The 27978-nt window shown below is 41.2% G+C and overlaps 1 protein-coding gene across 1 annotated transcript; it reads left to right on the forward strand.

Annotated features, from left to right (window-relative positions):
- Window positions 1–791: 791 nt before the first annotated feature.
- Window positions 792–25937, forward strand: LOC306701013 (calpain-9). The gene is made up of 20 exons (XM_079166218.1): window positions 792–1097; window positions 6882–6951; window positions 8789–8907; window positions 9926–10059; window positions 11396–11567; window positions 11701–11772; window positions 12064–12155; window positions 13002–13076; window positions 13730–13890; window positions 15071–15222; window positions 16686–16894; window positions 17090–17132; window positions 18239–18313; window positions 19822–19879; window positions 20921–20985; window positions 22551–22619; window positions 22983–23061; window positions 23714–23830; window positions 23985–24043; window positions 24914–25937. The coding sequence occupies exons 1-20, from the start codon at window positions 852–854 to the stop codon at window positions 24938–24940; spliced, it is 2094 nt and encodes a 697-aa protein (XP_079022344.1). The 5' UTR covers window positions 792–851; the 3' UTR covers window positions 24941–25937.
- The last annotated feature ends 2041 nt before the right edge of the window (window positions 25938–27978 follow it).

Here is a 27978-nt window from a genome sequence, read left to right on the forward strand (position 1 = left end):
CAGGTCACAGGTTGTGGAGAAAGGTTTGATATCAAATGACCCCAGTTATGATGAATAAGTATGACCAGGGGCGGACTGGCGATAGGGGATACCGGGGAAATCCCCGGTGGGCCGACGGGGGTTGGGCTAGTCCAATACCGGTCCACCACCTCTATCACCAACCGGCCCTCCCTCTGACATCGCCGGCCCCGATATATTCTATGCATGATCACAGAAAACGTTAAATTTACTCTAATACCTAATATCAGCATTCACTGACTGAACTTTATACTACTCCTCCCGATCTGTATTCACACTCATGGTTTCCATCTTCTTTACTCATCTAATCTCTTCCGTCAGTCTAACTTTGTTTTAGGTGTTATTAAATGTTAATCACTCTAGCCCAGTGGGTCCCCAACCTTTTTTGCGCCACGGACCGGCTTCATGTAAGACAATATTTTCATATTTTATGTGTTGTAATCCTAATAGTAAGCCATAATTATAAGATAGTAACTCATCATTTTGATACTAAGTCATTATATTGAGTTTCTCATTATATTGAATTACAGGATCTTTATTTATATCACAGTGGCGGAAATGGGCTTCCGTACCCTCTCTTCTACCAATGATAATGTTATTTTCGTGTGAAAATAGGTGGACAAAATCTCTCAATACAGTAGCCTACCTACCATATATGTAAATATACTTCGACTGTAAACTTCAGCTCCACCCTCTCTCGCCTCGCGCTCAGGTGAGCATCTACCTATGTAGCGTGCCTTGGTTTGGGCGTGGCTTCTGAGTGTTATCTTCTTTAAGTGAAGGGCAGAAAGTCGAAAGCTCAGTTTCAGAGAGCGCGTGTCTGCTTTTCCGACATGAATAAGTCGCTGAGTGTGTCGTCCGAAGGCTCCGTCCCGGAGGACGACGTGGACTCGGTCTGCTCCGACGAGCTGCTCGGCTCTCAGTCCCGCAGCTGGCTGGCGGACCTCTTGACGACCGGGCCCGCGTCGCCGGAGAGCGAGGACGTGATCACGGTCGGCCGGGACGGGCTGTTCGTGGACTACAACTTCCCCCTGGGAGAGCTGGAGATGCAGGCCGGGGTCAAGTGGAAACGACCAAAGGTAAAGAAAGAGATGGAGGCTAAACCTTCTGTACCTCTTCTGCTGTGGTGGAATGTATCCAAGTACATGTACTTTTGAGCAGCTTTTTGTACTTTACTTGACTATTTCTACTTTCCACTAGGCCTATATTTTGGAGGCAAATATTGTAGTTTTTACTGAACTATATGTATTTTTGATACCTTTTAGTTCCTTTGCAGATTCAAATAAAAATGTTGCATTAAATATTACAGACTTCGATACTTTAAGTATATTTTAAACCCTCTGCTTCTGTACTTTACTTACGTTTTTTTTTCTTAACTTTTTTTTTATATGTAAAAACATCCACTGTCTTTTTTTCTTTTTTCTTCTTTTAAATGATTAGAATAAAAGTAAGACAATATTAGTGGCACAATGTACATTTCCGGTATCTAGGCCTTCTTATTTGCATGTGTCAACAGAGAGATGTGTTGATGCATTGACATGTAAACAGCATTTGAATGGTTGCATTTGATATGATGAAGTACTATTCTGTACTTTACGCCTCGTAATTCTCAATTCAGGTAAAACCCTGTTAAGTACACCAACACTGAGTATATACTACATTGTTGGAGCGTGGTGGAAAGTAACTTAGTACATTAACTGGACTGTACTGTACTTTAAAGGGCCAGTGTGTGGCATCCCGAGGAACTATTGTCAGAATTGGAATAAATACTCATACTCATAACGTTGCTCACGCCCATCCTAGCTGTTTATCTGTCTTATCTAATAGAAACTATTTTAGAAAAGTTTATTTGGGATAACAGGCTTAGCTTAGGCCACTGTATACATAGGCAGTCATGCATTTAGCTAACATTGACAGAGTTATAAAAAATCCACATTGGCTGCTTTATAATTTGCAAACATATACATTGTCTGATCAACTTGGTGTAGGACTCGTTGTTGCTTGTCATTTTCAAAGTATTATGTTGAGCTAGTCCGTTGCTCGTTCAGTTCAGTGTCCTCAACCTGGCAACCAATCGTGAGCTTGAATCTTGGGAGGAGGGGCGTGGGGAGACAGGGGGGAGTCTAGCCATCAATTTCATGTTGTCCCCTTAACCCAGGCGGCAACCTCCGCTGAGACCAGTGCGGAAGTGTCTTAAAACTTGCATTCTCTCTACTGACCAGCGGGGGAGCCTCCGGGCCGATTGTATGGACGTCTATGAGGAAATGACTCTACTTCTCTCTTGATTTATTACCTCAGTAAACATTGTAAACATGAGTTTATGGTCTCAATCTCTAGTTTCAAGTCTTCTTCAATACAGCATGATGTTCATTTAGTAAACGATGGTCCATTTAGAGTCAAATAGACCATAAATTAAAACAGAGTATGCTTTAGGGCGGGCTTACTAACTCGAGGCTTCATAACGTCAGTCCACAAACCAATTGAGTGACGTCACAATGACTACGTCCACTTCTACGATCTATGGTCACGCTGCTTGATGCCATCAAATCCTAAGCACTGTGACTTTAAGCATAATTCTGCCGTTCTTGAACTTTACTTGAGTATTTCCATTTTATGCTACTTTGTACTTCTACACCTTTAATATTGACTGACAAAACTGAAAGCTTAAAGTCATACTTTATTTTGTCATCGAGTGAAGGCTTCCTTATTACAAATATACGGTATTCTTTGTCCTTTTTGATTCTATAGGGAGAAACTCTATGTGCAATATACCATAAAGCACCAAAGCAAACAACTAGCATTTCATGGTTGAAGTTACTATAAGGAACAAACCACGCAGGATGAAAACATCCTCACATAAAGTACTAATACACTCACTTTTGCAGTATAACTCTGTACTGTAGTGATCAGTCCGAATGAACTTGAGGCTCACTATTAAGCCTTAAAGCAGGGGTGGCCAACCAGTCAAAGACCAAGAGCCACATTTTTTACTGTGTTACCGCAAAGAGCCACATCATACACATGGGCACACATGAACATCACCCTATCCCTTCCTCACACACACATACCTTTGCTCAGCCAGATTTATTGTAAATGTCACACACCAACATGATAATGACAGAAATTGACTCCTAAGACCACAGGCCAGTCATTTTCAACAATGAACATTGTGTACACTGTCTCACACAGACAAACTCTCAGTTCAACCAAGTCCACAAACAAAAATATAATAATTTACAATAGTGTTTTTCTTTTACTATGCATGTTACTTAGTGGGACTTCTGGCATTCCTTGCCTTGAACAATCCTCTTCAAATCTGGCTTGTATTCCGTTGTTGCCACTCGGAGCAATTCTTTCACATGGGTGTCAGTCAGAACAGATCGATGCTTTGATTTCACGTGTTTCAGGGTAGAAAACACAGACTCGCAGACGTATGTTGACCCAAACATTGACAGTATCTTAAGCGCAGCCCGTTTGACATTGGGGTATTTTTTCATTGGCACACTTTTCCAGAACTCAATGGTCCCGTCCCTTAAAGCAGGTTTGAGTTGGTCCTCCTCACAAAGATCGATCATCTCCAACTCAGCCGCAGCCTCATCTGTGACTAGCGGGGCTTTCAAACAGTCCGTCTCGGCGTTAAATGGGTCGACGAGGAACGTAATCTGTGGCCGCACATGCGCGTTTGACGAAAATACCGTATTTAACTCAAGCGAAGCGAACACGCACATTAAAAAAACACAAATACAAACTTCGATATGAACGTAAGAGCCGCATGAAACCGGGCAAAGAGCCGCATGCGGCTCGGGAGCCGCGGGTTGGCCACCCCTGCCTTAAAGCAATATAACACCAACACTGTAGTCGACCCCTCAGAGGTGTACAAATACACACACTTTATGCCTTGTTTAGGAATGTTGCAGCAAGTTTAATAGCAGGCTTTTTTAAAGGTAAATACTGTGGGTAAATGCAGAGTGTTGGAGCTCCTAGAAAACTGACGTAACAGTCTCATAAAATCCCATTTATTATCAGTGAGTCACACCGGGATCACCTGACATAGCATTTATGAATACCAGTTAAGAGTCCTGTTCCGAATGTAAACCTGTGGGGGTTTTATGCTCCAGTGTCCTAACTGGGGAAGCTACCTCAGTTATTTAATATTGTTCAATACATGACAGAGGAAAAATTGCAGATGGGTGCGTTTCAAACCAATCACATGGAGGTATAATAAAGACAAACAAAGGCCTGCAGGGCAACGTGAGGGAAAGGAAGATGTTAGCCCAGTGTTGTCCATCAATATACTGTAGTGGTAGAAGTACTCAGATCCTTCACTTAAGGGTTCACTATACAACATTCAGAGCATTGATATATATCTCTGTAAAGATATAGTGGAGTAATGTCTACCTGAGCAGTAATCTACTGAGTAATCTGGGCCTCTCCACGCTTTGTTTACATATGCGGCCCGGCGGCGCATGCTTTTAGTGCATGTTCCTGCACGAACGGCCACGGCTCTCATGCGGCGGGTTACAGCCAACTATGCCGTCCCGTCCGACGGCGTCATTGTGGAAAGCGTAGCGCCCGTCCTCCTGTAACCCCCTCAGGTAAACACTGTGAGCTGTCAGCACTGTCGTCTGCACCGTTAGCGCCGTTAGCTGCAAGCCGCTGGCTCAGTCGTCACCATGTTGACAGCTACGTATATGTATGCTCTGAATTTGCGTTTCTGATACCACACTGACAAAATACTCCTCTACAAGTCCTGCATTCAAAATGGTACGAAGTAAAAGTATGTAAGTTTTATCAGCTAAATGTACTAAAAGTACTTAAAGTAAAAGTAATAATGGTGCAACTAAATGTTCTCTGTCAGTGTTTTACTAATATATGATGTTTCTGGATTCACATCACTGCTGCATTCATGTGTATGTTGCATTTGAACTCCTTTATATCCTGATGGTTAGTTTAATCTACATCAATGCATCAGATTCTATTAGATCATCACATGTTTATAGCGTCTCTGTCCTGTGAGAACCTCGTATCTCTGAAAAGATAAACAGTCCTGTTTTCAGCTTTGTGACGATGCATTTTCCAGCTGATCCAAGAGGCTTTTTAAGGAGTTTATTCAGTAGGAGGAAGTACGAGGGTTTTCATAAACACATAAAGGAACACCTTATCCTTCCGTTTATCACAAACATTCAACATCAACACATCTGGAGATAAGTGGTTTTCACGGGGAGGAAAAACATCTGAAAAGTAACTAAAGCTGCCAGTTAAATGTAGCGGAGTTAAAAGTATGAAATGGAAATACTCAAAGTACAAGCACTTCATATTTGTTCTTAAATATACCGAAATGTACCTTCTCTTCTCACAAATGAGGGCAGGACTCGGTCTGCTCATGTCATTAAACCGGACCTTTGTTGAGTAAATATGTCCACATGAAATAAAAGCAGCTCTCTCTCTCTCTGCAGCGGTGGTAGAAGAAGGCAATTGGCAGTTTTTACGCGGCTGAATGTTTTATTAAAGAGCAGGAAGATGTTTTCCAGTATTTTCCAGACTGTGTAATATTGTGTTCAATCAGTAGGTTTCTCTATCTTCTATTTGTCCTTGGGGTGAACAAAACAACAAGAACGCCTCAAAACTGGTCCGTCTCATCCACAGCTGGCAGGTGTGCCTTTAATCTTAACGCACACATGACAGATCGTTTATTGTTGTCAAATGTTATTAAATACAGATTTAAATCTATGATTTCTCAAAAGAACAAAAGATATGTCAGTGTTTAGAAAGAAAGTTATTAGGCTGTATAATGGCGTACTCATCATTCGTCGAGTGTTTGATGTGCTATCTTCTCTTTGTGAAGACTTACCACATCTTGGCACGAGTCCATCTGCTTACCTAACATGAAATGACATTCAAAGACAAACACCAGAAGTTTGTCAATCATGTTCTATATGTCGGAGTCGTAGTTTGATCTTTTGACATCAGAATCTTCGTCTCCAGGATTCACATCAATCCGGTTCAACTAGTACTGTGGACTGTCACACACACACACACACACACACACATATCAATTTAGATTGTACTGCACACATCATCATCGCCCTCTTCAGCGTTTATATAGGTCACCCGTTCATAATGGAACAATCGCCGATGTATCTCTGTCACTTCTGTTTTGTGTCGCCTCCACAAAGTACGATCACGCAAAAGGTGTCCCTGAAGTATCTATTATATGTATGAGCTAATCTACGATGAGTGTAATGATAATAATAATAATAATACACTTTATTCATAGAGCACTATGAACTCCTAGATAAACTAATAAACTACTAGAACACAAAACAAGGTGCTTTATGGTTGAACCAGTAACAAAAACAGTTCAGGACTGCTACAGCAATATAAAAATCAAATGGAATGGAAATATTTTCCATATTTAAAGATTATTTTCTTTTCATTTGATAGTACAGCCAATAGACAGGAAAGGTGAGAGAAAAATCGGCCCTTTATTTTCTATTTCCTCCTCTCTTGAACTTGCCTTGCCTTCCATGTGTTCCCTGCAGGCCTAAAGCGTCGTGTATGCAGGCTGTTGTTGGATACACAAACACGTGCCGTCGTCATCGAGCCTCGTGATGACAGAGCAGCTCAGGTCAACCTGCGATAGGCTGCATTCAAAACACACTCAGTTACAAGTTTGTTACTGTAACTATCGCAGTCTTGTGAGAAGGTTTCCCTGAGGGGGCTAGTTCATGCTGCTGTTTCTGATTTGTTTTTGTTAACTCGAGAATATCAGATCTTCTCCCGTCTTCTCCCGTTTCCTCCCGCTCCTCCTCCTCTGTTTTATTTTTTGTTCAACCAGTCATCAAACTCCTCTCTGTTTCCAGGAGCTCTGTTCGTCGCCTCAGTTCATCGTAAACGGAGCCACGCACCTGGACGTCCGCCAGGGAAAGCTCAGTAAGTAGACGGCCGCTGTGGTGTTACACAACACAGTCTGTTAGACACGACGAGTCCACAAAAACACGAGGCACACTCTCCCCACAAGACAGTGGAGTAAAAAGAAACGTTTTTAACGTTGAATTGCATAATGAATGGTGATATATTTATTGGTGGTCTTTAAAAAGGTCATGTGAGTTTACCGTCCAGTACTTTTTAATTGTTTCGTCTTGTTTGTATGTGACATGGGTACGACTCGTACTTCATGTCCTGCCAATAAAATAAATATTTGGTACAGGCTGCCAACAAGAACAAACATGAAAGTTTACAACTGTTTACATCCGGTAGTGGATTGCTTTTGACTGGTCCACTTCATTAGATTTATCTACCAGTGGTTAATCATTATATATACACGTAGTGGTGGTGTAACGGATCATTCAACTCACGGTTCGGATCGTACTCCGGATCAGAGTCACGGATCTGATCAGCACAAAGAAAAGGGAGCGAATATAACTTTTAGAGATCACATTCACGTTCATTCAGTTTTTGCCGCTGGTACTAATTGCCGATCATTGATGATCCATATTGACAGATACAGATCCCATTGTTGTTTGATTATAGCAGCTGGTCTACATCCACATGATTTATTTCTTTGTCCAAAAAATCATTCCAACCACTCTGAAGTCTGTAAACCATCAAACATTCTAAATGTTATACTTTGACTTTGTTTTACTAGCTTTAAAAAAAAAAAAATGTTTTCCATAAAAACACAATTTAAATGATAAGGAAATAAAAGATAGTTTTTATATGAATTAAAACAAATCTTGTCAAATGTCCTTTTAATAACTTTTTATTTATTTATAGTATTTATTCAAGTTTCTCATCAACAATACAGTTTACGAGATTACATGTGAACACTTCATTATAACGGTATAATTTACCTTCGCCCAATTCTCATTTTCACTGAACAGAGCCTGAACGCATCACAATGTAACTGAACTGAACCTGTTGCTGTTAGCGGTGGTGCTAACGTTCACTAGCTCTCTACTTGTCAATTTAATAAACACTGATTGGTTGTTTACATTATCAGAGATTGGTGACTAGAAAAACAATAAATGTCGATGTCCTGATCACATATTTTACTGAACATTGGCGGATAACTAATTATAATGATAAGAAAAATGTTATTTCACACTGTGATGGTTAACTGTGTAATTAATCCGTGGTTCCCATACGTGACTTTGACATGGAGGAGCCGGGCATCGAAACCCGCTGATGGAAGACCCGCTCTACCATCGCGAGCGACCCGTTTTCGCTTGTGTTTTCGTGAAAAAACGTAGTTTGAAGACCTCATCTGGGATTCCAAGTGAAAGATCTTGAAGAGTCCCGATTACAAAACGGCAAGCTGTGTTGTGTGAACAGTACAGTGAACTGCACAGTGTGAGCTTGGTTTTAACTTTTATTTGTTCAGCTTTGCCGTCAACTGTTCTTATTGTCTATTAACTGTACATTGAGAGGGGTGCAAAAACCGGAGTCAAATTCCTTGTTTGTGCACGCATACTTGGCCAATAAAGCTGATTCTGATTCACATTTGTCTCCCAAATAAATACAAAGTGGTCATGTGATATTTTCTGACTGCATGCACCATGAATCAATCTAGCTAGTGCACAATGAATCATGGGAAACTGAGGTTCCACAGAGGATGCACCTGTTGTGTCAAAAGACATCTGCGTATTGTGGAGCCTCTAAAGTGGAAACTTACAAAACAGTTCATGGCACTCTGTGGTGAAGTGCAGTCTTTAAATGACTCACCCTCCTGATAACCTGACCTACCTGTCAAACCTCCTTTTTCCTTCAGATGATTGCTGGTTGCTCTCTGCCATCGCGTCTCTCTCCGTGCATCGCGTCCTGCTCAAGAAGGTCGTGCCTCTAGAACAGAGTTTCCAAGACGGATACAAGGGTTTCTTCTCCTTCTGGGTAAATAGCTGAACGTTACCCAACATGCTCCTGTTTGTGCAGCACGGATGAATGTCAGTCTCCAGAAGCCGACATTTAAAGTCCCAGTGGAGCTGAAGTTCGAGCGTCTTTAGCTCCTCAACGTATTTCTTAGTGAAACATATATATTTCAGCAGTGTACAGTCACGGAACGGATTCAAATCAAATCCTTCGCATTGGATAGGATCAGTAAAAAGTAGTCGGGCTTAGAGTACGATACGGAGCAACAGAAGACTGTTAGTTCCACACACACCTCCATCCCCTGTTGTTAGATCAGGAGGATGGAGGGAGATGAAAGGGCAACTTTGCCGTTGTTTTAACCGGCTCTGTGTCACATTACATGCAGATTGAACGGCGCCCGGTTTACCTCAATGACCATGTCAGTGGCCAGCAAAACTCTGCTGGCCCTTTGGCGTCATCCGGCGGACGTTCATCTGCATGTACTGCCCGCGCTGCAGTGATAGAGCCGGTTACAAAATTGGCAAAGTTTCCCTTGAATGAGTTTAACTGAAACCACATTGATTTGGAAATGAAAAATATTTGCCCCCTCATATCCAAATACACATCGCCTCTAAGTCGCCTGAAGGATGAATTTTTTGAGTGCAGGATGAGTCAACAAACATTTGAAACTCTTTAACAGAAGAGAAAACCTTTTTACTGGTATTTTTTACACATATTTAGCTTACAAACCACAGATAAATGAGCAATTAACACAGGGACACAGTTTAAACTGGGAACATTTATTTTTGTTTCACTGGAACGTGTGTTGTAGTGTGATACAGACATGGGGTTTAAAATAATCAAGGACAGTGACAAAAAGAAACTTTTTAATCTTTCTTTTCTTTTGTTGACAAAATAATGTAGCTTTCATCAAGAAAGTCAGCATGATAGATTTTGGAAAGTGTTTGAAATTGAAATATTATTTGTATGGCCTTTGTAAACGTGATGAAAGCAGGCCACTTATGATGACCCCCCCCCCCCCCCCTCTCTCTCACTGTAGTTTTGGCAGTACGGTCAGTGGGAGGAAGTGAGGATTGACGACTTGTTGCCGACTCATAACAACAATCTGATCTACCTCAGCTCCCCACAGAGACAGGAGTTCTGGAGCTCCCTGCTGGAGAAGGCCTACGCCAAGTGAGTTTCTGTCAATCTGTGTGTGTGTGTGTGTGTGTGTGTGTGTGTGTGTGTGTGTGTCATGAAGAAATCGTTACCTCATTTGGATGCAAAATGAGATCAACCTTCTCTTAATTAGAATGTGAGAGTAATACCTTCGCTAATTCTCGCCCGCCAACACAGACTGGCCAATGGTAGCGTAGCATCGGCCACCTATGACCAGGGTCATTATCACACACTAGACTCACATGCAGTCGTTTCAGATGTTCTTCCTCTTCAGGCTGGTTTAGTGGATTTACAGTTTGTTGTGTCATAGTGAAGGAGATATACGTTTCTAAAAAGTTGCGTTTCTATGTAAAAACCTGTGGCGCTAACATTAGCAGAGTGCATTACACATCATGAACTTGCGTTAGCACTCCTATGCTACGCCAGCTACTGAAGCTATACATGCTGTTATAAATACCTACCGGCCTTTACAGGATCAGTGTTCCTTCATTTCATTGTCTTCTGTCTGGATCTCCAGGTGATGTGGTGGTTCACTTTAACACAGTGATCTGTAGCTTTAGCTTCTATCTTTTTAACCTTTTTTCACTGCTGAATCACTTGGACATCCTGGATAATATTCATTAAACGCATACTGCAGACCCTTCTGTCTGCTTCTCTCTGAAATAGCTTTTTACGTTTTTCCAGAAAATGAGATCATATTTCTTCAGGGAGTGCAGTTAGTGACGGTGTGGGCTCTATAGCTCTCACACCTATCGGAGTAGCAGGCGGGTGGCGGGGGCTTAGTGAAGGGTCAGTTGCACCTTGAAAAGATATTTCATTTCTAAACCAAGGGGGAAAAGAGTTCATTATTTTTGTGAACTCTTTGACATTTTGTTGTCGATCAGGCCAGAAATAATCACTTGTACACAAGAAATGTAATGTGCAGAGTGCTTATCATTTATTCTCACAAGGGGATTCATCAATTTCAATGTAATGAGCCGGTGACACTTCTCTGTTAAAATATGTAATATATTTATTGTTTTAACAACAATAATACAATGTTTAGCAGGTCTCTCCTTAAATTTGTGACATCCTGAAGTCCTTCTCTTCCTACTTTTCCCTCTATGCTACCAGATGGAATTCAAACATACTGGAAAGTACATCCTCAATACTGGAACAGATTTACCAATTTCTAGGAATTAAACTCTCTTTGTTCGCCTATATTCACCTGTCATGTTTTCTTAGAGAAAACATTTCTCTCACAAGCCTTTTTATTCCTAATAAGACCTTGTTTTTCCAGTTATTTCCCTGTTTGTTTACCACCTGGAATCTATCTGATGTTTCTTTGTCCTCACTGTGTCTTTTGTCCCAGGCTGAAAGGTGGCTACAGAGCTCTGGACATGGGCTTCCCTCACGAGGCCATGGTGGATATGACGGGCGGGGTGGCTGAGGTTTTGAAAATCTCCTCGCTGCCTCGAGACCTGCCGGCCTTCCTCAGACACCTGCTGGCTAAAGGAGCGCTCATCAACTGTGCCAACTGCCAGGTACGGGGAGGAGGTTAGCGGTGGCGTGGAAGCTGGAGGAATCGACTTGTTGCATCTAGTTTAAATCTCCGGAAGCCGCTGAGAAACTGTCCTGACAGCCGGTTGATGGATGTGTTGTTTGTTTTCCCCTCAGGGTCCTTTGGAGAAACGGGATGAACTGGGGATCATGTTCAGACATGCCTACTCTCTGACTGCAGTAGAAGAGGTAATTAACTATGGCCATTAACATTCCTATTTTGGAGAGCCTCGCTTGACTTTAAGCAAAATAACGTCCAAAATATTATTATTATACTATGTATAAAAACAATATTGGTAGCAGCATGCTTTGGATAAAAAAAGTCTGATCACAACAAAAGACGCATGTGTGCACTTCAGAGAGGAAGAGAGGAACTCCTTCTACTGAGGCTACAAGTTCTGAACTCAACGGAAATGTAAGTGGAGGATTTGCATGCATTCATGTTGGCCCGTTCTCTCTGTGTTTGTCCTCCTCCACCAGGTGAACACGGCACACGGCACCAAGGATTTAGTACGGCTCCTCAACCCCTGGGGCAACACAGAGTGGGAGGGGCCCTGGAGCGACCTGAAAGGGTGAGTATTCACACATTCACCTTTTCAATTTATTTGAAGAGGAATCACATTTTTCCCTCTAAAGCTATGCCACATTTTCTGTTTGTGTGCATTTGCATTTGTCTGCCTGTCTCAGTCCAAGTTTTATATATATACATATACAGTATATATATATAGTTGTAATTGTTTGATGCATCAATAACTATAATCCAGTAATCTAATATATATTATTCTGAAATGCGCCATCCTGCAAGATGTGTACTTTTACACATCATGCAGGATGTGCTTTAAGTACATTTTACTATTTAACATTTATTATTAGCACTGTTGGCTCTCAACTGTCGCCATGTTGAGAGCCGTATGGAGGCAATCCCTCAATCACCACTGAAAATATGAATAAAATAATAAATAAAGAATAAAAGAATCTAAACATAGGAATACAACATTATGTAAAGTAAAATATAAAGTAAGCAATAGACTGGTAGCCTAGTGAGTAATAGTAAAATGTGTAAACTGTAATGTAATATTTATATACGTATTGAGAACAGTTGTAGAGTATATGCATATAAATACATACACTGTACACATTGTTTCTCACGCTTGTCACCTTTTCTCCGTCTGCCTTTCTTTGTCACAGTTCCTCAAATCTGGCGTGAAATTTCAAAATCTGACAATAATTATGCATATTAACTGATGTCATAGCTTCATTTATCTGTATTTACAGATAATACTTAAATATGTCTCAAAAAGACAAATATCATCATACTTCACATATTGAAATACATATTGACCTGTTTTGCTTTTTGGCGTATGTATGAAAGTCTCCTCTCTCTACTTGTGTGTGTGTGTCGCTCTGTCTCTGTGCAGTCCAGAGTGGACGATAGTGAGCGTGGAGGAGCAGAAAAGGCTGCAAAGAGTGAGACGGGAGGACGGGGAATTCTGGTGAGTTTGTGCATCTGAGCGTGCTCTCTGTGACGTGTAACACAACACTCTGACATGCGAGGCGTAACCGCAACGCGAACAATGAGGGAAAACAAGTCGGCTTATCCACTGCCTTGTCACACGCACGTGTGCTTTTTATTCTCATTTGTCAAAAAAAGCATGCAATGAGGCGTGGTGCTGCCACGGTTACCAGCTCTCCTCCTGTCAATTTAAACACTGATTGGTTGTTTACAATGTAACATTATCAGAGACGAGAAAAGCATAAATTCTGATGTCCTGATCGTACATTTTACTGAATAATATTTACTGAATATTAGAAAAGAAAGCCACCATATTTGGAGCGCGAAGGAGTTCTATCAAATAAGAGGAGCCGCATACCTGTCAATCACAGTAGCCCCGCCCTAAAGCATCCTCTGCTTTATGGTCTGTTTGACTCTAAATGGACCATCATTTACTAAATGAACATCATGCTGTATTGAAGAAGACTTGAAACTAGAGATTGAGACCATAACTCATGTTTACAATGTTTACTGAGGTAATAAATCAAGAGAGAAGTAGAGTCATTTTCTCATAGACTTCTATACAACCAGAGGAGTCGCCCCCTGCTGGCCATCACGAGGCATCTATAACTGGCCTATTTCTCTCTCCATCAGGATGTCGGTGTCAGACTTCCGACAGCACTTTGAGACGATGGAGGTGTGTCACCTGACTAACGCCCTCAGTAAACCAGGGTCCACCGTGCTGCCGTGGTGCTGCGTAATGCATCATGGGAACTGGGTGCCAGGCATCTCGGCGGGAGGCGCCGTCCAATGGGGTAAGAAGACACATGGCATCTGACAACTAACTCCAGCACATTTACAGTGTTGATAAACCTTTTCATAATAACAGAACTAAAATGTTTTATCTGAGCCAGGTAATTGTGTTTGACCTGTTTTTTTGTTCAAACAGACCTCGGGCGCTTATTTGCACAGCAGCATTTGTTTGAAAATGTAAAGCCTGTGGTATCTTACCTTGTGTGTACAGTGCTGGAGTCATAACCCTCCCTCCTCCTTTTTTTAAGCCCCGGCCACTGAGGTGTGTTTGTGTATGTATTAGTTGCAGACTCATCATGCTCAGACAAGTTCATTGGTCTGGTAACAAATTGGTGCCACACTGTGTTTGATCACTGTAACTTCTCTTCAGTCACTGACGATGACAATCTTGCAGGTGAAAGTGAGAATCTAAGACATGATATAGTGTTGAAGTTAAAGTATTAAATTAAATAATCTATATGTGGTAGAACGGTGAAATCGAGGCATGGCAGCTGTCTTACTTCACATGTGTGAGTGTCAGAGTGAGGAGCTTTATTGTCTGTTCAACCTAAGATGTTCCAGGAGGTTTGCTGTCCTATGACTGCGCTACAGTAGGGAGCAATGGGCTGCCCATGACAGGTACCCGGGGAGCAGTTAGGAGTTCAGCGTCTTGCTCAGGATCGAACCTCCGACCTTGTGGTCACCGGATGACCCGCTGTACCCAGTGAGCCACTGTCGTATCAGTATCAGATTCAAAACAATGTCCTGACTTAAGAGCTTCATTTGCAACATGAAGATACTGTGTAAATGTCGGTCAGTTCGTTGTTTTCCAGGCAGATGTACGCTGATCTCGTAGAATGAGATGGAATTAACCATGTTGAACATTTCTAGTTAAAGTAGCATTATGTCAACTTTAAGATCCGTTTTGATCGTTCCGCAGCCCACCAAGTGTTAGCGTGACTCTGACTGAGTATGAGTCAATGGCCGTCCACGCGAAGAGCCTTGCTTGTCTTAATTTACTCCTACATGCATGTTGTATCAATCTAAAATCAGTGAGTAGAAAGGTGAAAGGCAGTTGAAGCATTTTGTGGTGATCAGCTGTTCTCATAGTGAGAAACGAAGGAGGGAAATAGTTCACACTGCTGTACTGCTGAGGAACGCAGTATAAAGTGTAGTACTACTAACAAAGTGTGTGTGTTCCAGGTTTGTTCTGGCAGAACCCTCAGTACTACTTCACCCTGTTGGAGGTAGACAGCGGCACAGCTAAGAAGACCTGCTCCTTTGTTTTGGCTCTGATGCAGAAACACAAGAGGCGTAGCGGCGTTAACCTGGCTATAGCCCTGCATATTTACCCGGTACACACACACACACACACACACACACACACACACACACACACACACAGACACGACACACATGTCAGTTATTAATTGATTTAATTATCACAGAAGTATTTTACAGGTGCAGTTATTCTGCAGGTCAAGATATTACATTTTAAATGTTAAATTGATACTTGATAAACCAGTGGTTTCCAAACTTTTTTACTTGCAAACTCTTACATAGAATGAAACGTGTAGTCAGGACTCCTTGTCATGCCTCAGTTGTCGATGGGACAAATATTAAGATCAAAGGAAAGCCAAAAACCAAGAACAGATTTATGTATCACAAGTTTGGTTTTTCTTCTTTCCCCTCCCATTAATCATCTCACGAGTGACTGCTGGCTTGAGCGCAGTGTGATGAGTGATGTGTCTCCTTCACAAACACAACAAATTCAGATTCATCGCAGAGAATTTCAGTTTCTTACTTAACCACTGTAATCTCGTAAATGTACCACTTTTCTCTGAATATGACACCCCTGCCCAAGCAGCGTATTCATTTGTTTTGAAGCTAGAATGTCTCTAATACCTCGTGCTCAGAGATGGGCAAAAATACATCAAAAATGTATTTTGATGCAAAATACCCCCCAAATAAATGTATTACAACAAAATACAAAATACTGGTGCCAGAAAATGTAACAAAATACATGTATTTTGTATTTAAAATATAGGAAATACTTTTTACTGGATTTTCCATTTTCTCACAATGTGGTATAGCAGAGCATTCAGGTTTATATAATGTACATAAAGCTCTGGTGAACCCCACAAACAGGAAGAACAGTCACAGACTGTCAGTGTAACTAAGCAAAGCTATTAAAAGACAACAACTTTATTAATGGAACTTAACAGCCCATAAACTTTGGCTTTGTATCAACAAGAAAATATTCATCACATATGACATACAAGCTCCCAATCTCCCTCTTCCTATAGCTAGCTACTCGACTGATAAGCTAACTTGCTAAACACTGGCTATGCACTAGCCTAGACAGCATGCTAGCATCATTAGCATGTTGGCATCGATCGCTAGCTTGATATTATAACCATCACCATGTATATACAATAGGCTATGTAGCCAGACCCAGACACAAGTTATACATCAAGCTAGTTGACATCTGTCACACTCAGATACAATATTTAACTTGACAGATAATCCGTTGAACTTGAAGATCTGAAGACTGAACTCGTGAACTGTTTTTTTAAATTTTTAATCGGCCCTATCAAATACAAATGACAAAATACTCTAAAGTAATTGAAATACGTATTTCAAATACAAGTAATAGAAATACTGCCCATCTCTGCTCGTGCTGCATAAGAGCTTGGATAGCATGAGGCTTTCAATCTAAAGGTCCAGGGTCGAGTCTCTGTTCAGGGAGACACGTTTCACAGTGAGAGACACAGTAGTTTGTGTATCCACGTGTTCTCAGTGTTTGCTTTCCCTCCAGGCCCAGCCTAAGAACACACACCTGTCCCCAGAGGACCTGAAAGTGCTCCATCCGGTCCTCTGCAGCCCCAACTACACCTCGCGCCGGGAGGTGGTGCTCCGCGGCTCCCTCCCGCCGGGCCGCTACATCATCGTCCCTTCGACCCACGAGGCCAATCAGGCGGGAGCGTTCCTCCTCCGGGTGCTGACGGAGCAGGGCAATGCTGCCACGTGAGTCACGGATCAATCTGTTTCAGACAGAGTTTAGAAAGTAAAAAACAAAAAAAAGATACCCATCAGACACCTTTAAACCGTCTGTTTCAAGTTTGAAAAGGTGAAGAGGCAAAAATACGACCTGAGATTAAGAAACATCAGAGGGCTCTTAATCATAAGAGTGATGGTTTTAATGTTGTTGTTTTTTCCCAGTCCAGCCGGCAAACCGCCACTCGACAACGCTCCATTGAAAGAGGTATGAGACAAATCAGTCACTAAACAAATACTCAGTGGAGTGGGCTCCAGCTACATTCACCATTGATGGAGATAAAAGTCCCAGAAGCTTTTATGTGAGACAGTGTCCGCGATGCCAGGATAGCTCAGTTGGGGTTTAAGTGTGTTCACAAATGTGATGGCTGTTGAGGAGCAGTCGTACATTATTTTTTCTACTGTGACAGACTGTAGTTGAAGCCTGGATATCTTTAGCTCAGTCGGTAGAGCATCAGACTTTTAATCTGAGGGTCCAGGGTTCAAGTCCCTGTTCAGGCGACAGCAATTTTAGAAAGCTAGTACATGGCAGGACAGTGTTTCTGCAATTCTATCTTAGAATGTACAGTATAAAAATGTACAGTACACATATATAATATTATATGTATCTACATATGGTCTGCAGATACTAACAAGAAAGCTGCATTGCTTCTGTCTTCACATCAGTCACTGTTCCTCAATTCCGTGTCACGTCCAAGCGTAGCACAGAAAGAAAATATAATAGCTGCTCACACAGCTGCATAGATTCATTTCTAGAATAGAAATGACGGAAAGTAAGAGCTCAGAAAATCTCCCACAAAGCATTAAATATGACAATCAAGCTGTTCACCATTTAGTATTGTTTGTTTTAAAGCTTACGCTGCTGACTGATTTCCCTGTTATAGTTTTAAAACCAATATCGCCTGAACAGGGACTTGAACCCTGGACCCTCAGATTAAAAGTCTGATGCTCTGCCGTCTGAGCTATCCAGGCTCTTCTTGCTAAATGTAACACTGCAACAAATCTTTTCCAAAAATCTCTATCTCTGCGCAAACTCAATACTTTCAAAACTATTGATGTTTGAAAACCTCTTGTTAGTGTTTCTCACACGTTGAGTTTTCTGAACTTTTACATCGACAATGTATCAAGGTAAGAATAAAACGTGGGAATACGTGCAAAATATTGTCACTTGAGAGTGTATTTAGTATATTTAAGCAACGTATTTTTAAAGGAGATACACATAAAGAAAACTTCAATATGTGGTTGAAAGGTTGTACAGGAGGCATGTGTTTGAGTCCTGTTTCTGAATGGAGGCTCTGTGTTTTCTTCTTGCAGCTTTCATTTCCTCACCAGGCTGCTCTTCCTTCACTTAAATCAACCAAACAGCTGTTCAAGAAGCACTGCAACAAGGTGAGATATCTGCTTTATTTCGCTGCGTCATCATCGCTTTCATTTGGGTAACTTCGCTGTTCTACAGCCTGGACCCTATTGTCCCATGTTATTATGTTCAGACTGCAGGCAAATCTAATTTAAGAAACAAATCATTTAAGACCGACGGTTCGCATTGTTATTGGCAAGTAATTTGGATGTGTGTGCAGACAGCAAGCTATCTGCATGGGTTGCTGTGGTAACAATGTAGTCGATAGTAACTACGTAGCTACGCTGATGATGCAACCTTCTAATGTGGAGACATTCACCTTCTCGCACTGTCTGGCTGTGGTGCAGAACTCTTCTATTGTCCAAATCCGATTGCATTCCTACAAATGTTGTTTGGCTCAGATTAATTAAAAATTAAAGTTATGTTTCCAGACTTTATAAAAGCAATTTGTGTATGCCAAAGGACAACAATAAAAAAAAGAAGAATGGGTCCAGTGTTGAACGAGAGTAACCAATAGACGCAAAATGAGCAGCTAGGGTGATTGCGCATCAAACTAGAAGTGCTTGTTTTTAGAAAAAAAGGGGTCGAGGTTAAAAAGATGTTTAAGTTGCTTTTCACAACATTTCCATATTTTGCTTCTTCATAATAAAAGCTTCCAATTATCTAAAGAATGGGGGACTTTTATTGTGAAGAATTTATAGGGAACAAAATGGTTCTATTACCGTATTACATCCGCTCCTTTTAACACATCCGTTGCTTTTAAATGTCATCGACTCAAGACAAGCGCATCGTCAGTTAAAGACGCACCTCGGGCTGACTCGTCCGAGTCAAGCCAAGGTGGCACATGAGGAAGGCAGATTGTCCCCCACACAGTTTAGACAACCGCAATATTTAATTTAAAAGATGTTTTCTGAGCTTCTTGGCACAGATCTGAAGAAAGTGCCTTAAACTTGCATCCTCTCTACTGACCAGCAGGGGGCGACTCCTCTGATCGCAGGAAGAAGTCCCATTTTATAGAAGTTGATGAGAAATTTAACCGACTTCTCTCTTGATTTATTACCTCAGTAAACATTGTAAACATGGGTTTATGGTCTCAATCTCTAGTTTCAAGCATACAGCATGATGTTCATTTAGTAAATGATGGTCCATTTAGAGTCAAACAGACCATAAAGCGGAGTATCATTTAGGGCGGGGCTACACAGTGATTGACAGGTCGCTTCCGCTACCAGAGTCGTACACGACGTCTCTACGTCAATCCCCCGCAGTCCAAATATGGCCACTTATGTTCACTGGTTGCAAAAAAAACCAAGATGGCGCCAAAATACCGAACTCGCATCTTCTAAACCGCAGTCCACAAATCAATGGGGTGACATCACGACGACTACTATCACTTCTTATATTGCAGTCCAATATAGAAGTAAGTCAACCCCACCCTTCTGCTGCTCCCAGCAGTTTCATACCAATGCAATGACTGATGTGTGTGTTGCACTGACATGTTTGTCTTGTGTAGTGACTGTTTCCTGCTTTGTGTCATCTGAAGGGGCTTTGCAAACCATTGCACCTCTACAACCTGCTGACCGAGGTCATACAGGCAGGAGGTCAGTGGCGATCATCTGTCTCACTTGTTTTCTCTCTTTTCACTTCCAACAGTAATTAGTTGTAACGCCCTTAAGGATTGTTACACGTCATACTCAATGTTTTTTGCGTGCAAAGCAGCAGTGAAGGATTTTCACGGGAACAGCAAAGCAAAATAAGGTCTACAGTGGTCCTTCGTCTGGGACCATGACAGACATCTACAGCTGCTGAAAACAGAGCTGGTTGGTTTGGAGCATTCCGTTCCTTTAGTTTCACCTGCTGAGCTCAAACAAAATCTGTATCTTTTAATCTTAAAACAAATAGAGAATCTAAGACATAAAACATAAAATAGTGCAGATGTTATAATATAGGAAATATAATATATATACTATTTAATTAGAATAGAATATAAACGATGATACTGTGGGTACACTGGTGTACAGTAGTTATAAAATGAATAATCTGTAATATAGATAGGATTTAATACATACATATATATATATATATATATATATATGTTTACTGTGGTGTGTTCGGGTAGTAGTAGAAGTAGGTAAAACGTATGTTTTGTTTTTGATCTTTTTACAACAACATATTCATGAGGTGTATAAAATGATTCTTTTTTCCAGTAGGTCACCACACTAAATAGTCAGTGAATCAGCCAATTGACCGGAGTTATTTTTGTACTCAAAGGGGCCAGTGTGTGTGTGTGTGATCTGGCGCCATCTAGTGGCGAGGTTGCAGATTTCAACCAACTGAAACTTCTCATCCCTATCTAGAGCCCGTGTTTGTCCATTCTGGGCTACTGTAGAAACATGGGACATGAAGAGAAGAGAAGGATGTGCATCACAGCTTCCTTTTTAACAAAAGAACATTTCTGTGCTTTTTTTTTTTATTTTTGCGATAAACTGATAGAACTATTGCATGTCTATGAAACACAGTGGTGTTTGGTTTCACCACTGTTGGTCCAACAGCCACCTCTACTGAAACCGACCGATTAACATAACAATCTACAATGCATGCATGTTAAAGTGTCCACTAACGGTCTCACTTGTTGTGCTCAGTGTTGGCCGGCAGTGAGAAGTACTTGGCCCTGGAGCACTGCAAGAGCCTGGTGGTCCTCATGGACGTATCCTTGAAAAGTAACATCATGTCCATCACCTGTATCATATCTGTCATTATCTATCACAAGACTGAGTCTCACAGACTGAGAGCTGACATTCTCTTTGTTCAACAAACATTTCTCCTGTTTCTCTCTGAATTCCCTTTTACTTCTACCTACCCTCTCAATATATGTCAAGTTCAGAGAACTGAGCATGTGAGAAACACTAAAGCAGGTGTGTCAAACTCATTTAATCGGGGAGGAACTCCGCCGTGCGCGATATAGAGAGCGGAGGATAATTATAAATTATATCAAGTCTGACTTTTACATTTTTTTTTTTTACTTTTTTTTATTTTGCTGGCGGATTCGCGGGCCACATAAAATGACGTGGCGGGCCGGATTCGGCCCGCGGGCCGGGTGTTTGCCACCCCTGCACTAAAGAGAGCTTTTAAAACATCAGTAGATGTATGAAGACTGTTGGAGAGCAATTGTATTGTGATTATTTACTATTACCACAATAATACCTTTGAAATAGCTCAGACAGCAGAGCGTCAGACTTCTAATCCGAGGGTCCAGGTTTCAAGTTCCTGTTCAGGCGAGACATGTTTTAAAACACCAGAAGCAGACAACAATAATAAGTAAATCATTCATCTAATATGGCCTGTGTTTAATTACATGTAGTCTAAATGGTAAACGATAAGAGTTTCATACTAATAAGCAGAAGAATAAAGAATAAAAGAAAGAATCCGATGCAAGTACGTTTCCACATATACACCATCATAAACTCACAGAACGTAGTCTGTAAACTACAACCAGCCTACAAATCTGATTTAACAGGATGTAACTCTCTCTGTGACTTCCTGTCTGTTCTTTAAAGGATGCTGGAAACTGACAGACTTGACAGCATTCTGCCGCCTGATCCACTATCCAGATGAGGGCCGGTTCATCTCAAACGAGCCTTATTCTTTGTGTGCATTCTTTGTGCATCGTTGGACAACGGTGTACTACTATATTTATGTGTAACATTTGGACATGAGATGGAATTGAGGAACACTTACTTCTGTCAGCTCCAAGGAAACTTAAAACCTGTCTCGCCTGAGCATCAACTTGAACCCTGGAACCTCACATTAAGAGCCATGTAGTTATGATATTTTAGCAGTTAGAAGAAAGAATTACAGTGAACTATTACTCCTCTACAGTTCCTCTACATCTGTGAATATTAACAAACATATACATAAAGTAAAGTACGTGTGCACTTTGTTATTTGTTATCTACCTGATGAAACATCTTGGTGACAGCTGCTGTTCTGCAAAAAAGCGCTCACTATTATTTTGTCCATCCCCTTTATACCAACGAGGGCCGGCTAAATAACAGAAAGGCCTCTGTGTGTAAAGCAAAGCATCACAAACTGCAGCCCACAAAATAATCCTTCTTTCTTTAACGTCTGTCATTTTCGTCACACCGTTGTCTGTCTAATTTGTCCCCCGTTTGTCTGACTGACATAAAATAAAAGAAAGAGAAAAGGGAAGTCACTGTTGAGGCTCGATGGCATTTGTCTGGTTTCATGTCCTTGACCTCGGGGCTTTCTTCAGACACAAAACAACGCTCGGCTGAACTGGCTGGACTTCCAGTGTCTGTGGGACAAGATCAGGAGGTGGACGGTGAGATTATCACTTTTGTTATTTAGCTTTGCAAAATGATCAACCGTTTCATACCAGACAGACCAAAACATATTCATCACGTTTCTAGAGTATATAAATGATTAGCAACATTTTACATCATTATAATGTTCTGTGCATATGTAATAAATACCTATTATCTGTCAAATGAAACGACAGTTTGTTGGGGTTTTAATTGAAGGACTTGGGCCAGTTAGAGAGCAGATGTTGGCTCGTTCATTGATGCTGCTGAGAACCATCATCAAACTTGCTCCATGTGTTCATCAGTTGGACAAAATCCTTCTCTTCAGAAATGGAGCTATTGTTAAGCCTTTTTGTGATGAGACGGGGTGTCGTGTTTTTCAGGACATCTTCCTGATGTTTGACAAGAACAAAACACAACACCTGGAGTACAAAGAGGTGGCCCCCGCTCTGAGGAAAGCAGGTAGGACTGAGGACACACAGCCACACCAATACAGTTAGTGCATTCCTCAGTCAATGTGTAAAACCAGTACAGATGTGAACTGTTCAGGTTCCAGAGCGGTCAGAAAACAACCCGTGTGTGACCAGCAGGGGGAGCCAGACCACCTCTCTGTACCTCTTCAACAGCTAAAATCAGTCATACTTTATGCTTCATTTAGGATATGTTTAGCCTTACACATTTACAACAGCCTGCTGTATAACCGCACACACACAAAGTACATTTGATCTACTGTACTCAAACACAACTTTGACTTACTTTATACTTGTATTTGTCACTCCACCACATTTAGCATCTTTAGTTACTTTTCTGATCAACATTTTACGTAGAAAACAAGATATAGTTAAGGGTTACATTGATATCACTGTTATAGTAATAATAATCCGATCTAATAGGATATGATACGGTATCATTGTAAAGACCTTTACTTTTGCTATTTTAAGTACTTTTACTTTTGTAATACTTACTTAACCTTTTGAATGCCGGACTTGCAGCGCTGCCTGTACACATGTGGATTTGAATCCGTCTAAATGTTTGTTTGTCGCTGCACCTGTCAAACGATGGAGGATTCATTCTGACCCGCCTTTGGTTTGTCCCGTGTGTCTCGTGGCTCCAGGCATCATGGTGGACGATCTGATGATGCAGCTGGTCGGACTGAGGTACACGGAGCCGGACGTGACCATCAGTTACCCCGGCTTCCTGTACCTGCTGATGAAGCTGGAGAGCACGATCCGTAAGGGAGGGACATGGAGGAAGAGGGTTCTGAAACATTTACACAGATAGAAGAGCTTCTCCAAACACCTGCCACTACAGGCGGGAAAACGTTTCAATGTTTCCCATCTTAGTTCAAACGCTTCTCTAATATTCGCTGTCCTCTTTTTTTGCAGACAAATTCCAAGCGTACGACGTGGTGGGGATGGGAAGCATAACTGTGAGCTACAGACAGGTACGGGCATTCGTTAGGACTCCTTCCTCTTCATCTGCTTTATGTACTATGAAAGAAATACAAACATGGAGGTGGCAGCTGTGGTATTTATCAATACTTTTAAAGTGACTTTAATATCTACTGTACATGGCAGTTTGGTTATTAAAGCTGTCAAACATGACGGTAAACGATACAAAGTTCAGATTCAGCTGTTATCTTGGTGTTTTTCTTCTTTACTTCATTAATGACTATTTTAACAGATAAATACTGTATAATTCAGACGCCAAATGTTTAATTTAGGTTTGCAATAGTTTTGAAGAATGAATGGTGCATCTGGGCTCTACATGTTGAGTGGGTCTGTCTCTCTGTGGGACCTGAAGAGGTTTAAACTGGGATTAGTTCAGCTGATGTTCAACAGTGCTAACTCTAGACTAACCTTCTGTTTCTACTGTGAAGTTTGAAGAAGAGCTTTGATAAAGCAACACGTTGCCTGTTGATATTCCAGCTTGTTCTAAACACTTGACACTGAAACAGGAAGCTCTTCCTGTTTGAAATCTGCTCACATTTTGATGTTAAGTTTCCAGTTTGTTTCTCCAACGACTGATTTATTCTGTTCTTATTCAGCTGCTGCTCAGAGGATCTTTGTCTCTTTCTGTTGTCAGTCTGACTGAACCGTTGTTCAGAGTTCTGTTCTCCATGTACTAAACAAAACCTTCTACAAACCTATAGCTAAAATAATGAAAGGCAATTCAGACATAGAGTCGTCCTCTCAGACATCAATCGAGCTTTGTGGCAGGAGATTCATCACTGAACGGTTGTGTAGATATCACTGTTTGCCATTAAACCAGGTGAGTTTAAACTAAACGTGTTCTGCTCTCTGATTGGTTCCAGTGGCTCCAGATGACCATGTACAACTGACCTGGGGCCACTCGGACGGATTCATCAGGATTTGCTTCGTCTAGTCTCCCTTTTCTGATTGTACACGTATGAAAGTAGACGCACAGCTCGCTGATAGAAACGTGTAGCAAACCGAGACTTCACCTGCCATTCCTGTCTCCTCCCGTATGTCGTCATCATGTAGTCAAACAGTAACAACGGAAACATCTTCCAGAATGCTCTTCAGCCATGGAAACATCCGGGGTCAAAGGTCAAAGCTGTGAGGGAAAAGGGTTTATGATTCACTGTGTCGGTGGCACCTCAATGACTTAATGAATGAAACCTTTACGGTGTCTTCCCCCCCCCACACCCTCCTCCTGTCTAATATGGGAATGACCTGCAGTGTAAAATGATTACCTTTAACTATGTTAAACACTAACACTGATGCATGGTCCCATTATTGGTATGGAAGATTTCAAATGCCAGCTTTAAAACATTCTAAACAAAGAGATAAAGTGAATTACGATAAACTAACCCCTGAAAGGCGAGACACTTTTGAAAAACATAGTTTTTAATGCACTGGTCAATTCTGAGACTTTGGGCTATTTTGCTTCCTTAACATGTTTTGTTTCAGACTAGTGGAAAGAAAACTGTTACTACTTTGTCTATTTGTGTCTGTAGATTTCTCCTCAATCCACCATCTACCATTAGATGATGCCTCATTTGCATATTTAAACATAACCTTTTAGAAAACTTGTAATGCAAACAAATAATTGTTTTAATGTCAGTAAACCACTGGGGAAGTTTCTTGTTGATAATAGGATTTCATTTTCTGACTGGGGATGAATAAAGTATCTCTCTGCCCGCCTGCAGTGTCTCCCTTATGACCATTATTGTGTGTATTACTTTAATGCCAACAAGTCTATTAATTGATTAATAATTAAGTTGACTCATCATTTCACTGTCCTCCATTATGCATTTCTTTTTCTCCATTTTTTGATTGTGACGCCTTAAAGCAGTAAAGTGATGAATACAAACGGATCCGTTCATCTGACGTGTACTTGATTGTAAAACGATGTACAGAGGTTTGGAACTCATTACTTCCGTTTAGGCTTTTGTTGCAGCGTCACGCTGCGTGAATAAAGAATAAAGGAGTCAAAGCAACCAGGAAGTAATATAAAAAGGACTACAAAGAGACCAAACAGCTGCAAAGACTCACAATGACTGTGAAACAACCACACAAAGAAACACAAACATCAGCTACAAAGAGACGAGGAAAAAACAAAGAAGCAAAACACAACTACAAAATGGGCCAAACGAACAAAACCGAAATAAAAGGAACTACAAAAAGACCAAAATATTTACAAAGAGACACAAAAAACAACTGCAAAGAGACCGAATGACCACAGAGACACACTAAACTGTGTTTTTAGAGATACGTGGTTCTCACAGGACCATGTGATGATCTTCTAGAATATATATATTGATGTAGATTAAACTAACCCACAGGACATATAGGAGTTAAACACATATACAGCAGTAAAATACAACATTCACATTAATGCAGCAGTGACATTAATCCAGAAACATAGAAAACACTGAGGGAGCGTTACACTGCACTATCAGTACTATTACTATTACTTACCAGATACATTTAGCTGATAATACCTGCATGCTTTTACATTCGTGGTGCTTCTGAGTATTTACGTCGAGCTGGTTTCTTTGGTCTTGTCAGTTTTGTTTCCATGATTCGACAAATGTACACCGGATCTTTGTGTGCGAGTCTGGTTATGAAGAACTTCTCTGTGACTTCTCTACATTCTCTGCATGTGTGTGAACGACCTGACCACAGGAGATATTTTGAGAAACGGCCCTCTATTCTTTGCTGATGTCTGGTATGTGTAAATATCCGTCCTCCAGCACCATTCTTTAAAGCGAGAACAGTCAGAGTTACAAATACCAGAGTGTGTGTGTGTGTGTGTGTGTGTGTAACTGATGGAACATGTTTAATGCAGAGTGTTTTTACTGTGTTATACTCCTGTTGTTTTAGGATTGCAATGTGAAAGTTCGCCCTAACGACACACTGTCTCTCTGTCACTCCTCGGAGTGCTTTATTGGAATGAATATGAGACGACTAAACTTGCCTCCTTTGTGTGATCTCACAGGAACTTATGTGGATGAAAATAAAAGCCATCGCCCCTCTACGCTCCGAGTAACGGACTGCGTGGGCTCAACCACCGGATGGCAAACGCGAGACAAATATAACCCCAAAGGCTCAGCTGACCCCAAAAACAAAGAACTACAAACACTCTCAAAATTCAATGTATGAACAAATCTACAACGGTGGCAGCCAGTACAAGAACAAAAAAAGCTAAATCATATTTTTTCACTTACCTCGACTGCAGTCTCTGAAATATCTGTTGCACCTCAGATCAATGCCGGAGAATCACTAACGTTTCTAGAGAAACCAGTTCTTTAGGAGAGAGAAAACGGTTTCCACAAAACAGATAAAACATTCATTTGTCTAGTTTTTTAATGAGATATGTTGTCATTCTTTGAAAGATTATATAAAAATGTGTTATAATGGGAAATATTGCTGTACGATCATATTAATCATGTTGTTTGTAGGACATATGAATAAACTGAGGACTATGAGAATGTGTCGCTTGCAAACACAAAACACTGGCTGAGTTTTTGTGCCTCAGCATTCATATCAGCAGCTCCGATGTAAACATCACCGGCTACGTTTGGAACTCTACTTGTCTTTGTTCAGTTCAAAAACATTCCATTCAGAAGTGGCTCCTTCCTGCTAATGAGCCAGCTGACCAATCACAGAGCTGTTGGTAGCCGAGCTGCACTATATGGCATCACATGACGACATCAGAGCTGAGGCAGGGTCCTGCTGCAGTCTATATGCCGCTCTGGGCCGCGGTGACGCTAATGGGCCGGGACAGCCTGAGCATGACCTACTTCTGTAGGTGGCTCCTGCAGGCGGGGGGGCAGACAGCTACGCTCCAAATCAGCCAGAGCCTCCGTGTAATGGATGATACCGTGGATCAGGCGTCTCTGTTTTATGAGTG

This window comes from Pholis gunnellus (assembly GCF_910591455.1).
Source record: "Pholis gunnellus genome assembly, chromosome: 9".
Taxonomy (NCBI): Eukaryota; Metazoa; Chordata; class Actinopteri; order Perciformes; family Pholidae; genus Pholis; species Pholis gunnellus.